Consider the following 16,392-nt stretch of genomic DNA (forward strand, 5'->3'; position numbering starts at 1 on the left):
TTTTTATCCATAAGATAATTTATGAGATTGTTTATGAAACTATGAGTATAAAGAAAACTTTTAAAAATAATTTTTGCTAGGTTTCTTTATACTTTTCTTTATCAAACCTCATTAAAGCCGATACTTTTCCAAGTGAGAGAAAGATCAAGGCACTTGTTCACACAGAACTTTTTTAGTTAATTTAAATAATTTTATGAATATTTTTTAACTCTAAATGGATATATAAAGCTTAAAATATCATATTTTAAGATAATGTAATAAATGTAAATAATATTAAAAAAATAATAAAAAATCCTCAGGGTGTGACAATAAAATCCTCAAGGTGTGACAATAAAATTCTCAGGGTGTGACAAAATTAACTGTCATGGTTATGAATAGCTAAACTGTTTCTTAAACAAACTGTAAACTATAAAACGTAAATGTAAATTAACATAACTAAAATGTATAAGAGGTACCAGAGAATTAATTGTTTTAAAAATAATTGGAATGAGGCCTGTGTTGTTATTCAGTTAAATGTACATGAGAGATATTTTGTAGTGTGTGTGTGTGTATGCGACACTTTTAATATCTTTTGTTGTGTTATGTGTATTAGCCCATCATATTTTGATCCTCATGAACAATTTTTAATACGTGGAGTGTCGTAAAACATTCCCAAGATATTAAAATCTTTATGAAATTTTTATATTTTTTATTTTGAATGGCTATTTATACTTGCCTCACTCTTTTAAAGTATAACATTTTTACATTTTTTGAGTTTTTACGGGCATTTTCAAACATTCAGTGCTAATAGAAATTTACAAATCATTAACTATATAATAACGTCATTACAAGTAATGGAAGGTTTTTTATCTATACTGTTTGTGTGCATTTCTTTTACTATTATTTTTGTTAACTGGTGGTATTTTAAAAAAGCCCAAATTTGTTATGAAATTAAAAAAACATGGTTTTTAGACACGATAGTGTTGAGGCCCAATACACAGCAATTAGAAATTTATAAGATGTTTTTTATCTCATACAGTTCACCTACTTCAAGCCCTGGCTATTTAAAGGGGGTTTGTACAAAATTAGCTAAGTTTCCTGACCGACCATTATTCTTGTTAACCTTCTCCCATCATGTTGGAGAGCCGTAGCCGTAAATAAAACTGAAATAAACTTCATGTTGCCATAAATAAAACTGAAATAAGCTGGAGAATAAAGTATTTATATCATAAAACCATAAAAGGTAAAAAATAGTAATGTAAAGATAAAACTGCTTCATTTTAAATTACTTTTTTGCAAAAACAAAATGTATAAGTTTCTAATTTTAAAATTATTTACATTTAGACTTTTAAGAAGTGTAGAGATTATTGTGAATTTGCAGAAAAAAATCAGACAATTAGGTGAAAATTAACAAATATTTCACACGCGTTGAATTTCATGAAATTAAATTTATATTCATCAATAATTTTTAAGTATTGTTTTTCAATTTCTAAGCATTCAAAAATTATGACCATAAAAAATTTGTAACCTCCTCAAATTGAGGGAGTTTAAACTTTATACTGTCATAATTTATGAATTCTGAGAGATAAAACTATGAAACTTAAAATTTATTGTTGAATATAAACTTAATTAAGAAAAGAAAAAAAATTATTTTACCAACTTGTTGCTCTCACATTTGGGGCAGGGGGGATGAAATTTTAGGGCTAATTTTTTTCCCAGACTCCAATCATTACAATAACTTGCAAAGCATCATTATATGTCATAATTATAAACATACAAATGTTTGAAGTTTGTGCCATGTTTGTTAGCTATCTCAAACACCATAAAATGCTGGATCCTTCACTGATCTGTGGTTCAATGCCTACTGTAGGCTTTTTTTCAACATGAAGCAAGCGTAAACTTCCAAGTTAAATGCTTTTCCTCGGTGCTCTGTGATGCGACCATTAGGTCTTCTTGGAGCACCTATAGTAACCACAAAAAAAATGTGTGTATATATTTTTGAATCACATTGATATGTTTTGATCTAGTTTAGTTTACAACAAAAGATCGAAATTTCTTTACCCAATCTTTTAAAGAAACTATTTTGGATTTGGATTTGTTTGATCTAAGACTCCAGTAGCAGTACTTTAAAAAAAAATATCATTTGATACCAAAATGAGGTAAAAATCATAAGGTTTGTTGTATGACTGAAAAAAAGCTTAAAGATCAATAAAAAATCACTTTACAGTAGCCAAAGTGTTAATTTATCTATCGTAATCAGTGGAAGATTGACACAACATATTTCTTAAATTAATAAGCACAGTGTTTTTTTTGGTATAGGAACACATAAATAAAATATTGTTGAACAAATTAACTGAATTTGACATAAGAATCTATTCTGTCAATGCTTGGAAATTGCCCTAAATTTAGTCAAAAATCATAAAAAGCGCAACTTTGAACAATCAATGCAAATACTTCTATCAATAAAAAATAAAAAAAATTTTCATATAATAATGACCTCTACACCACTCATTAACCACTCCGTATAAAAATTGGTTGTCGAAAAAAAATTATGGGATTGCTAATGTGTATGTAACACTTTTAATATCTTTTGTTGTGTGTATGTGTATGCAACACTTTATTGTTGTGTGTATGTGTATGCAACACTTTATTGTTGTGTGTATGTGTATGCAACACTTTTCTTTATGAGAATATTAGCTAAGATAATATAGTTTTTTAAATTGATTTTAGGAGTACATTTCATGAAAATTTATTAGAAATTCTTCCGAGTTTACTTTTACCATTACTTCCTGAACCTACGCAAGGATACTTTAGATACGAGTGCGCTGAAGCAGGTTATTTTTAATTTTCCAATTTATAAATGAACATTTCTTAAATTTTATATTTCAATTTTAAATTTCTATTTTTTTAGATGAGCCTGGTCACACCACAGTTCGCAAATTAATTGATGGAATTAAATCTAAAAAAGACACTCAATCTTTGCTTGCAACATTATATGAAATTGGTCCTTCAGAAAAGTCTTTTTATGAAAATGATGATCTTGTTGGTAAAATACAGATTGATTGCTAATACTACTAATATAATATTCTCAGTACCATGTAGTCAAGTGGAGAGGTTTAGTCTTAATATAATATTCTCAGTACCACGTAGTCAAGTGGAGAGGTTTAGTCTTAATATAATATTCTCAGTACCACGTAGTCAAATGGAGAGGTTCAGTCTTAATATAATATTCTCAGTACCACGTCAAGTGGAGAGGTTTAGTCTTAATATAATATTCTCATTACCACGTAGTCAAGAGGAGAGGTTTAATGCTAATATAATATTCTCAGTACCACGTAGTCAAGTGGAGAGGTTTAATGCTAATATAATATTCTCAGTACCACGTAGTCAAGTGGAGAGGTTTTAAAAACAGTCTAAAATGATTAGCACAAACTTTTTTATTAAATTTTTTAGCTTTTTTTTAAATACAAACAAATTGCCTTTTATGACCAGTTATGAGCTACACAACATCTCACATGTCATAATTTTCAGTTTCCTTTTATAAAATAATAGCAGCTCAGTACATACATTGTTTAATATCACCAGTAATTAAATGAAAAAAAAAATTCATAAAAAGTTTCTACTAACTTTGAAATTAAGTTTACTACTATAGAATCAACTAAAAATTTAAATTTTCATAAACATTTAACAACTATCATTTTTTAAATTGCTGATCACAAACCTTTAAAGGTTGACTTTATAAAAATACACATATGTGTATAAAAATACACATATGTGTCATATATACATATAAAGTGTCTGATGAGAAAAAGTCTTTGAAAACTAGTTTAGAAAATAATGAGCAATAAACAAACCTTGTTAAAATTTTCAAATTAAAACCTTATAAATAAGAATTACTATTTTTTTTATTTTATTTTCAACTTTATTTTTAATAAAAGGTGTTTTTCTAAAACTATGTAAAAGGAACCAAAACTTTATATTGAATAAGAAGTATTTTTTCACATTTCACACTTGTTAAATGTTAAAAAGTTATTTTTTAATCTTTTAGACTTTCGCTTATGAAAATTCTTGCTAAGTTTTTATAAAAGATAATTTTTAATGAAATGCATAATTTTTAATGAAATGCAAGCACAAAACTTATGGTCCATAAATCATGCAATACTAAAATTAACTAATAAATAAAACAGACAATATCGAACGTTTTCCTTCGCAGGGCATTTAATTAAACTAAAAATTCAAAAGTGCTTAAAGTTGATATTAAACACGCAGACTCTGCAAAGTATATGCATGCTAAGTTGATGCGTATGAATCTTTTTGATTGCTTAGAACAGGTATCTTGAATCTGATTTTTGAGGCTTGCAATGCACAGTGGACCAGAAAGGCAAATTTTGAGACAAAAATAATAACTAATTAATTATTAATGCTATAGTCATCAAATTTGGCACAAGTACTAATATGAGGTCTGGGCTTTTTTTGAAGGTATTTTTCTTATTATTTGGATGCTATGGATACCTTATTTTATATAGCAACATGTTATTTTTGGGAGTTGCAGGTTTTTTATTTATGCTATTCTCACTATACTTGTTATGCCTATTTATATGAAGTCAATGATACTTATGAAAGTAGTATTTTTTTAATATTTGGTTGCTATGGATACCAAATTTTGCATAGCAACAACTTTTTTATGCTAGTTGTAGTGTTTATTTGTACTGTGAACAGTATATTTGGTACTTATATTTCTTATTGTTTCTATATTTCTTTTTTTTTATTAATTGCCACACTTGAAAAAATGGTTTTGTCCACTACCTGGGCCATTGTGCATGTATCCCTTTCTTACATTACCCAAATTTTCAAAAAACCTAGCTAGAGATCAAAGTCCTATTGCATTTTATTCTTTAAAAAACAAGTTCATAAATTTTAAAGTTACCTATACCGTCGCAGTTAAACATCTGCTATTGAAAAAATATTTTTTTGTGGTTTTACAAACAATAAAAGTATTTGACCAAATTATTTAATCAAAAGTTTATCAAAAAAATATTTATCATTGCTGATAAGTTTATAAAAAATAGGCAATGCTTTTATGGTAATTGTATTGTTTTTTAGTATAGTAACTCTTATATAAATTCATGTACAAAATACTTATGAAATGTACAGTCTAGTTTTTATTTTAGAAAATGAAAAGATGTGAATTACACCATTATATAAAAGAAAACATTTGAGTATTTTATCTAAAGATATCAATAATGTTTAGGTACATATATTGGTGGTAATAGTTTAAAATTGGATCAATTTATTGTGTTGTATAAAAGAAAATGGAATAGATGCAAAAAAAAATTTTTTTTGAAAAGAAATTTAGCTCCTGGTTAGATAAAGACTTATGCAAAAACTAAAAAGTCAAAAAAATTCGGAAGACCAAAAATTAATTTCAATAAAGCATCAATTAAAACAAAACAAAACAAAGAAGGATAAGCAGTTTGGTGAAAGAAAATACACCAGAAGAATTATTATTTGCTGCAAGTAAAAAATGTAAAAAAGTAGGAAATTTACTATGCGCAAAAACATTTTCAGCTGATGAAGGACTTGCTTTAATTTTAGATTGTGGGCTCACTAAAAATGCATACCAACTTTTAAGATCTGCAGCAGCATTTAAAGGCCACAATAACTTGTATCCAGCATATAATAATGTTAAAGAATCTAAAAAACAATGCTATCCAGATATAGAAACTTGGGATGTTGACAGTTATTCAGCATCAATTAATATGCAGAGTCTCTAAAATCATACTGCTTTAAGATTGGTCTCTTTACAAAGTAATACTCTTTCACAAAGTTGCATGTCAAGATTAACTTTAAGATGGTTTGTGATGGTGCAACAGGTCAGGCCATATATAAACAAATTGCGCCAGATCAAGATGTATGCAATCTTAATATTGAAGGTAGCCTGTTTATTATCTGCTTTGTTCCATTGGAGTTAAGTGGATTTATTGGTACAGAAAAAAAAGTAATCTGGCTTAATCCTCGTCCTTCTTCAACAATGTTTTGTAGACCAATAAGGTTTAGATATGTAAAAGAAACCAATGAAGTCATCAAAGCAGAGGAACAGTTCGTTGAAACTCAAAAAGTTGAGTTAACAGTCTTATCAAATGGTTCAACGGTGCAACATATATTAGAATTAACCATGATAGAAGGAAAGGTTGCTAATACACTGTCTGAAAAATCAAATTCAGCTCAATGTTGCCTAGTGCATGGAATAGCTCCATCCAAGATGAAAAACATTGATGCATCCAAAAAAAAAAGTAACCATTTACAAAATGAACTTAAGTATGGCTTGTCAACATTGCATTCCTGGATAAAGTGCATGAAATGCTTTTTACATGTTGCCTACAAATTTGAAATAAAGAAATGGCGAGTATATGGAGCTGTTGAAAAACAGTCTGTAAAAAAAAAAGAAGAATGAATTTCATCGCAAATTAATTGAAGAACTTGGTTTGGTTGTTTTTGGCATGCCTAAAGCTAATGGCTCTGGCACTAGTAATGATGGCCACACTGCACTTCATTTCTTTAGGGAATCTGAAAAAGTATCTAACATAATTGTTTTACCAAAAACTATTCTTGACAACTTTTTTGTAATCCTATGTACATTATCCTGTAGTCTAGATGTTGATGCTGATAAATTCCAAGAGTATTGTTTACAAGTTGCTTGCATGTATGTAAATTTATTTCCATCGTATTACATGCCAGCAAGTATTCATAAAATTATTTTTCATGGTCATTCAGTTATAAGAAGAATGTCTCTTTCAATAGGCATGTTATCAGAAGAATCTCAAGAAGCAACAAACAAACAATTACGATTAAAATGTTCACGATTTTTTTTTTTTAAATTGTGAACATTTTAGTTGTAAAATGTCCAGAGTGAAGAATAATGAAGACATACTAAGATGACTGTTATGTTCATCTGATCCATATATTAGCAGTTTGAGAAAACCAGTATCAAATTCTTTATTAGAATTCAACTTCCACATGAAGCAATTTAACTATTAAAATTGTCAAACTTTAAACATGATATCTAAGTTACAATCTTTATTAGAACAATTTTGTCATTTTAGTTTGAATTATTGTTGGTATAACTACAGCGCAGTGTTTTATAAATAATTTAAAATTACAATGTTTTATCTTTGCTATAAATGTAATATAATATTTACCACACTGGCGTAGAAACAGGGGGCAAAGTGGACAATCCCCCCCCCCGCCCCCCCAACCTAAAACTCCAATTTTTTCTTCTAATTCAATTTTATTTTATTCTGGCTGGTTTAGCAGTTATATTTAACATTCGCGCAAATACGGAGTATTTTATGAATTTTGTATAAAACTGAATATGACAACAAAAAGTTTGTTGCTATAAAAAATGATAATAAAAAAAATCAATAATAAAAAAAATATCCCTCGAAGTGGAGACCTTATATTTTTACTAATTCTAAATTTAGTTAATATAACAATATTGGTTAAATTCTATATTAGTTTTTTTTCAAAAATAGCTGTTCTGATCTACTGTGCATTGCACCCTACCCCCTGCTCTTTCCAAACTTTTTTTCTTATTTTTGAACTTCATTATAAAATATAATATAAATTTTTGTAAATACATATAAAATATTGAAAAAAAGATAACCCTCCCTCCTCCCCCTACATAAAAACCCATGCCATGATTATAGATTTTGTTAAGTATACACAATTAAAATAGATATTGCAGTTGCAGTTGCAAACAGTTGCAAAAAAAAATTACATATATTTTTCTTCATAGAAATACACATTATGTAGGCTGCATGGTTAAATGTCAGTCCCCATCATTTGAAAGTTCTAGAACATTTTCAATTAAATTTTCTTGAATAGTTGAGTAAATATATTGTTTAATTAATATTTTTATTTAAATAATAATTCATCAAACTTCAAATTATTGATGTACTAATGAAGATTTACAGGAATTATTTAAATTAGATGTTGTAAAAGTAAAATGTATCAGATTTAAAAAACACATAAAAATTACAATTTTCAACATAAAAAATTTACAATGCGTTTTTGGATCTTTTCTAGGCAAGGTCAAAAAATGCATTGTAAATTTAGTTTTATCCTGCTTTATCTGCCAAGCATGAGCCTCTCGTCATGGTCTCTATTTATTTTCTACTTATTCACCTAAGTGAATAAGTAGAAAATAAATAGAGACCATTGTGCGGAAGGAACTCTTCAATGCAAACACTAAGCATAGTAGTAAGAAAAGATGTCTTTCTTCTTTCCAAAAATTTGTATTTAAAAGATTGATTTTGACGTTCAATTCCATTGTTGGTATTAATATTCAACAATAGTCTATCTTGTCGGTAGGCAAATAACCATCTCTAAGAATATTTAAAATAACTTTAAAAAGTATTGAAAATAATAAAAATTTTAATTGATTTTTAAACATTTAATTATTAAAAAAATCTTGGGTCTTAATAATGACACAATCTTGGGTCTTAATAACACAAGTAATAACACAAGAAAGTCATATGCTTTTACTGTATCCGTCTATGCATATAACTTTTGTCTAGTTTTTTTCCCCGCACTTCAATCCTTTAGAGCTATCTCCATGTATGTATATATATACATACATATTTATATATATACATGTATATATTTATATATATATATATGTATACACATACACATGTATATATATATATATATATATATATATATATATATATATATATATATATATATATATATGTATATACATACACACACATATATATGTATATATATATATATATATATATATATATATATACATACATACATACATACATACATACATACATACATACATACATACATACATACATACATACATACATACATACATACATATATAGGTAAACAAACAAATGCATGACATGCGTATTGCAATTTTTTTTATAAGCAAATGATATTTTTAATAAAATTTGTTTTACATAAGTACCACCAGCCTGAATCAGAAACAATGTTTTGCAACAAGAGATCTACCTAAAAGATTATATATATAATTGTACAATCTTTTAAGATAATAATAAGAATTATGCATATATAACTTAACCATACATAAAGAAATTTGTTTTGCAATGACTTCCCAATGCAGTGTATTTTTTGAAAAAAGAGTTTTTAATGCTGAGTAAGACTAAATACTATGTTTATTTTTTAACAAATTGTTTTTAACTAAGTCTACTTTCGCCTACCCAACTGTAGGAAAGGGTTGAGCTAGGGGCAATAGATTCATTTATATTATTTCATTGATTGGGTTGTAATTGTAAGGATACACGGAGATGTGTTTATTTTTTTTTAGTTGTAATTATAACCCTCTCTCAATTCATTAACTTTGAAACAAGAACCTTGACAAACAAGACTGCTGCCTGGAGAAACAAGTTTAGTGCAGTACAACCAGGGACATGATGGTTTGAAACTCGGGACTTCTTGCATACATGGCGAGCCCTATATCACTATACCACTACTGCAATAGTTTATATTAGTCATATACATTACATTAATCATATTTATTATACATTTACATTAGTCATATACATAAAGTGGTCTATATTAGTCATATACATTAGTAATATAAATTTAAATTTTTTAACAATGGCATTATGCAACAGTGAAAAAATGAATGAATTAAAAAACAATTTAAAAAAGGAAATTTACTTGTTCAAACAATCCATGGATAATATTTTTCATATTCATTTTCCAAATAATAAATATTATGTAAAAACTAGACTGATTCAGGATAAGACATTGTCTAGTTTACAGCTCTCAAAAGTTGACACTAAATGAATAGGCAGTATAAAGTTAAAACAAGTTGAATAGGCAGGATAGATAATATGTAAAAATTCCTTTTTACTTAAGATTAAAAATCTATGACTGGTTGCAATTCAAATTTATCAAAACTTCACTCTGGCCCACATGCAATCAAATTTTTAAATTATTCTTTGGGTCATTTTGGAAAACATTATTTCGAAAACAGACATCAACTTATGTTATTCTACATTTTACAATTATTAAAATCAAATTGCTTCACAAGAGAAACTTTTCTTATGAAATTTACATTAAAAATTTTCTTATGGAATTTACATTTGCAAATAAAAATTGCGTTTACATTAAAAAAGTACAATTTAAAGTATCACACATAGTAGTTTTATAAGATGACACAGAATTATCAATTTTCCTACAAGCAGTAATGTGTTTTTATAATTTAGAAACAATTTGAAGATATTTATAATTTATAAATTAAAAGAAATTCAAATAAAACTTCTTATCTTCAGGGTGAGGGTATGCAATACAATGTTTTTAAAGTGGTCAATAAGTAGCAGTTATTTGCTGATTTAGCACAATACAAATAATAACTGCTTTTATAAATCTCTTTTATTGGATGAAACGAGTAACAAGAAAGTTATTTTATTGGATGAAACAAGTAACAAAAACGTTATTTTATTGGATGAAACGAGTAACAAGAAAGTTATTTTATTGGATGAAATAGCACGAGTAACAAAAAAGTTATTTTATTGGATGAAATAGCACGAGTAACAAGAAAGTTATTTTATTGGATGAAACGAGTAACAAAAAGTTATTTTATTGGATGAAACGAGTAACAAGAAAGTTATTTTATTGGATGAAACGAGTAACAAGAAAGTTATTTTATTGGATGAAACGAGTAACAAGAAAGTTATTTTATTGGATGAAACGAGTAACAAGAAAGTTATTTTACTGAAAAAGTAATCATAACAAATATTTGCTATTGGTATAAAAATCCTAAACTTTTTTGACTTTCCTACAAAACCTCAATTTTGACATTTTAGACTAAAAATGAACATAATTGAATCAAATTCAGCAGTACTCAATGTTTATTTCTATTTTTTTAAATAGTTTTAATATACATATATATATATATATATATATATATATATATATATATATATATATACAGAGAGAGAGAGAGAGAGAGAGAGAGAGAGAGAGAGAGAGAGAGAGAGAGAGAGAGAGAGAGAGAGAGAGAGAGCTAATTCTGGTAAGTTAAGCGCATTTGTTATCTCTGACCGATTTATTTGATCCTTTAAAATCATTAAATCGTAGCCTAATGTTTTCTATGTTGGGGAGGGGTAACATATAACAACCCTTCCTCCATTCAATGAACTTTTATACTATTAGTCAGCAACATGGACCTTTTTTGTACTTTGCAAATTGGAACCTTTTTTAGATTAAGTTCACAAAATAAGACTTGGACAATTTAACTCCAGTCGGCAAACTGGAAAGTTAGAGGACTTTTTTTTCTTTAGTTTTTAGTTGGCAAAAACCCTAAGACACCACTTGACAGCTACTTTTCACGCTTTTATTAGTATATGTTTTATTAATTTTAATAGTATATATTTAATGTTTATATAACGCAAACTCATATTATACAAAGTTCGACTTAATGGGAGTTTGCTTTAATCAAACATTTAGCAAGTCAAACCATTTTTTTGGTTTCTAGAGGTTATCAGGAATTAACTGTAGATACATATATAAGCTCTGGTCAGGTAAGGCATGCAGTTCCACACAATTCCTGACATATGATATTTTGCTTCAACAACTTTTATAAAATAAAATTTTAAAATTTTACAAACTGAATATGTATAATATTTTCAAATAAAAAAAAAGTTTAATTTTGAGGTTTTATAAGAAGTAATTATATTTAATGTGCTTCCACAATTTGTCCAATTGTTTTTTACACAAAACGCAAATTATGGAATAAATATAACCACTGCACAAATTATGGAATAAATATAACTACTGCACAAATTATGGAATAAATATAACCACTGCACAAATTATGGAATAAATATAACCACTGCACAAATTATGGAATAAATATAACCATTGCACAAATTATGGAATAAATATAACCACTGCACAAATTATGGAATAAATATAACCACTGCACAAATTATGGAATAAATATAACCACTGCACAAATTATGGAAGAAATATAACCATTGCACAAATTATGGAATAAATATAACTACTGCACAAATTATGGAATAAATATAACCATTGCACAAATTATGGAATAAATATAACCATTGCACAAATTATGGAATAAATATAACCACTGCACAAATTATGGAATAAATATAACCACTGCACAAATTATGGAATAAATATAACCACCGCACAAATTATGGAATAAATATAACCATTGCACAAATTATGGAATAAATATAACCACTGCACAAATTATGGAATAAATATAACCACTGCACAAATTATGGAATAAATATAACCACTGCACAAATTATGGAATAAATATAACTATTGCACAAATTATGGGATAAATATAACCACTGCTCAAATTATGGAATAAATATAACCACTGCACAAATTATGGAATAAATATAACCACTGCACAAATTATGGAATAAATATAACCATTGCACAAATTATGGAATAAATATAACCACTGCACAAATTATGGAATAAAGTAGCTAGTAAAAAAACTTAACTTTTAAATTAAAAAAAACTTTATAAACTTTGGTGCAAAAATCAATATTTCTATGTTATGTTGATCTATGTGACTATTTTTATAATTATGTTCTTATTTTACATTTGGATTTTTAATTTCCATATACAAAAAAAAATAAAAGGAAGCATAAAGCTTAAATTTAATAGTATGGTGTTCTTTTGCTGCAATTAAGGTTTAAAAATGATATGCTCAAAAGTTTTTTTTTACAGTTTTTATCTGTTTTTTGGAGCTCTTCACTATGAATTTAAACATGTATGAGGCTCTCTTTAAGTTCTTGCTTTGTATTGTTCATATTTTTAGCCATCTCTCAACTTAAAAGCACCAAGATGTTCTTTATGTTTTCTATAAAGAATTTTCAGGCTAACCCATAAAATCATTTTTTCTTCTTCGAAATACTTAATTACAGATTCGGCCTTGTGGTACGAGGCTCCATTATGCATAAAGATGCACTCTTCATTATTTGAGAACCTCTGGGAAAAATATAGTAATAGTTTATCTTGAAGAATTTGCTGCTATTGATCTTGACACATTGTGCAATTGACAACTTGAAGTTTCCCAGTGCCTTTATCGGAAGCTATGTAGCAGCTTGCACACTCACAAAAAAAGCATTAAACTCTGTGAAAAAAATTTGGATTCTGGAACCATCGAGACTGGAAATTCCCAGAACAAACTAGTGTGCAGAACAAGCAATCAAGTTGTGTGTGTGTGTGTGTGTGTGTGTGTGTGTGTGTGTGTGTGTGTGTGTGTGTGTGTGTGTGTGTGTGTGTGTGTATACATATATATATATATATATATATATATATATATATATATATATATATATATATATATATATATATATATATATATATATATACACACACACACATATCATAATGCCATCCTGCTGTTTCAGTAGTTACTTCTTTACCAATCCCGAAATTTTTCCTGAGCTGTTCTTGTTTGCAGTTCTTTACAAGTTCTGGGATAAATGGATATTTGATAATAGGCAACATGTTGTTTTCTCCATGTTTCATCCATTACTACACGAAGGACTTAGTCAAGAACATGATGTTGACAACCAATGAATTGGTTTACTTCCAGTTTCATTTCAGTAAAATGTCTTTGTAACTGACTGACAATCCCATTTCTTCTTCCAGTGTTTACATTTTTAGTATCTGCTACAATCATCTTTATACTCTTCCATAAATTGTATTCATCAAGAATAGCTGTTATACCTTCAACAACAGTATCTGCTTTTGTGTCCAGTAGATGCTTGCAAATTAAATTCTCTTTGTTTATTCTTCAACAATAACACTTGATATTTTTGGTCACTAATATGTTTACTATCAAAGTGACAAGCTTTCTAAATGTAGTGTTTTTTTTATTGTTTTTTTAAGTTTAACAGCTTCTTTAATAGATGTTCTGAATATACCAGACTGAATAGATTTTTTTGAGCTCGCCGTCTTTCCAGTTGTATACCCAACCTGTCCTTTGCTTTCAATCTGATGATGAAACAATCTTTTGTCCTCACCGCAGAGCCATTCACTATATTTTTTTGTGGTGTTGAAAACTTTATTCAATGGATCTTATTTTTTTGTTTACAAATTATTGTACATTTTCCCTGAACAACTTGTATCGTTAAATGTGGAATATTTGATTTATTTCGCCAAATTTTGCCATAAATTTCTTTCTCAATTTGCGTTATGCGTTATTGCGTTATTCTGGTCTCCCTTTGATGGATTCCCACAAGAACAGATAGCAACAACAATTTGGATTTAAAGTGGTTCTTCTAATGAATGTTATTAAAGTGGTTCTTCTAATGAATGTTATTCTAGTGGAACAGTTCTACTTTTTCTATGTGACTCATAAAATTGTACGAGATTTATCTAGATCATCTTGTATTTTTTAGTAGTGGAAGCACTTTTTTTAAAGGAAATTTTGATTGAAGATAATACTTGAATATTTTTCTGAAAGGCATTAATTATATATATAAGTGTTATTATGCTTCTATATTATTTGACTGCCATCTGGTGAATGCAGCTTCATATATAATCATTAGCTTTCCTAAATCACACAGCTTATATAGTTTAAATCTTTTTAATTTCCATAAACTTTTAGAAGACTCCAGAAAATTCCAGAAATTTTCAGAGATTTCTAAAAACATCCAGAACAGTCCCGAAAATTCTAGAAAGTTCCATAAGGTTCATGAAATTTCTAGGCTTCAGAAAGTCATAATACTACTGCCTACAAATACTACTTATGTACCACTTTTATAAATTTCTTGTTGTGGGCAATCTTTTTTCATATATATATATATATATATATATATATATATATATATATATATATATATATATATATATACACTCTAGCGCTATTAGACACACTTTTTCTACTTTAACAGGGTTTTTTTCGACCTAAAACAACAATATCATATATTTCAGTGCGTCTAATAGGGCTTCCATTATAATATATATATTGTAACGGAAGCGCTATCAGACGCACTTGAAATATATGATATTGCTGTTTTAGGTATTAAAAAAAACGTTTAAGTAGAAAAAGTGCGTCCAATAACGCTAGAGTATATATATATATATATATATATATATATATATATATATATATATATATATATATATATATATATATATATATATATATATATATATACATATATATATATATATATATATATACACATATATATATAGATACACATATGTACATATATATATATATATATTATATAAATGTATATATATTATATATATATATTATCTGCGATAGTGGTGTAGTGGCAAAGCGCTCGCTTTATAAGCGAGAGGTTCCGAGTTCAATCCTCACCATGTCTCTGGTAGTATCGCGCTCAACTCTTTTTTCTGCATTGCGGCCTTGTTCGTCAAAGGTTTGTGTTTCTGAGTTATACACTTGAGAGAGGGTTATAACCACAAATAAGTAGCCTCCTCGTCTGTAGTGGCCTTCTCAGCCTTGAGAAGGTGAGTTAACTAAAAAAATATATATTTATATATATATATGTCTGTGTATATATATATATATGTCTGTGTATATATATATATATATATATATATATATATATATATATATATATATATATATATATATATATATATTAGGGTAGGTCGATTTTTCACTTTTTTTAAAAATCGTAAGGTACTGAAAGTTGTATCTATATATATAAAACAAAAAAATAACAAGTTGAAGGTGTTTAGTCAAACGGCGGCTTGCTGATTAGCGATCAAAATTAAGCAGTACCCTTATCAACATTTGGTATAAAAATAATAACTTTTTGCTTGTGGTTTCATACTTTTCAATACGTGCAGAGAAAATTTCAATTAAAAAAGTTTGACACACCATTTAAAATCATTTATACGTTTTATCGTTTTGTTTTATTAAGTAAAAATATTACAAGTCCAATTCATATTTAAGTATAAATTTTTTACTTGTAGTATTACATCGATTATCTCATTAAACGCTTAATAAAATCCAATAAATAATCATTATTAGTTTAATTAGTTATTTAAAAAGCAATATTAAACTAAAAAAAAATTATTTAAATAATGTAGCAAGCAAGTTAAGCAAATGAATCATGGTACGACTGAGAATATTGACCTTTTGACAAAAACCTTCGACACATTTTTCTGCTAAGTAGTTTTGTTAGTATAGATTTATGCCTGGCTTCAAATCCATATACGGTGTTAGAAGCTTCAGAAACTAATTTGACACATCTCTCAACGCTCTGGGAATGAGAGGGGAGGTCTTGAATATTAGGCTTTATTTTATTTTTAATGAATGTGTAAATATCTTCATCGAAAAACTCTTTTGTAGTTGGTGGCTCCATGTCCATATAAGCAAGATCA

At 27.5% G+C, this 16,392-nt stretch overlaps 1 protein-coding gene across 1 annotated transcript in view; it reads left to right on the top strand.

Moving 5' to 3' along the window:
- LOC136089457 (nuclear cap-binding protein subunit 1-like) overlaps positions 1–16,392 on the top strand; it is a 151,507-nt gene that overhangs the window by 89,592 nt on the left and 45,523 nt on the right. Inside the window, exons 19-20 of the mRNA XM_065815467.1 lie at positions 2,710–2,813; positions 2,891–3,025. Of these exons, the coding sequence (XP_065671539.1) occupies positions 2,710–2,813; positions 2,891–3,025 (239 nt within the window). The remainder of the gene's footprint in view (positions 1–2,709; positions 2,814–2,890; positions 3,026–16,392) is intronic.

The sequence above is a fragment of the Hydra vulgaris genome, chromosome 13, assembly GCF_038396675.1.
Source record: "Hydra vulgaris chromosome 13, alternate assembly HydraT2T_AEP".
NCBI classification, from domain to species: domain Eukaryota; kingdom Metazoa; phylum Cnidaria; class Hydrozoa; order Anthoathecata; family Hydridae; genus Hydra; species Hydra vulgaris.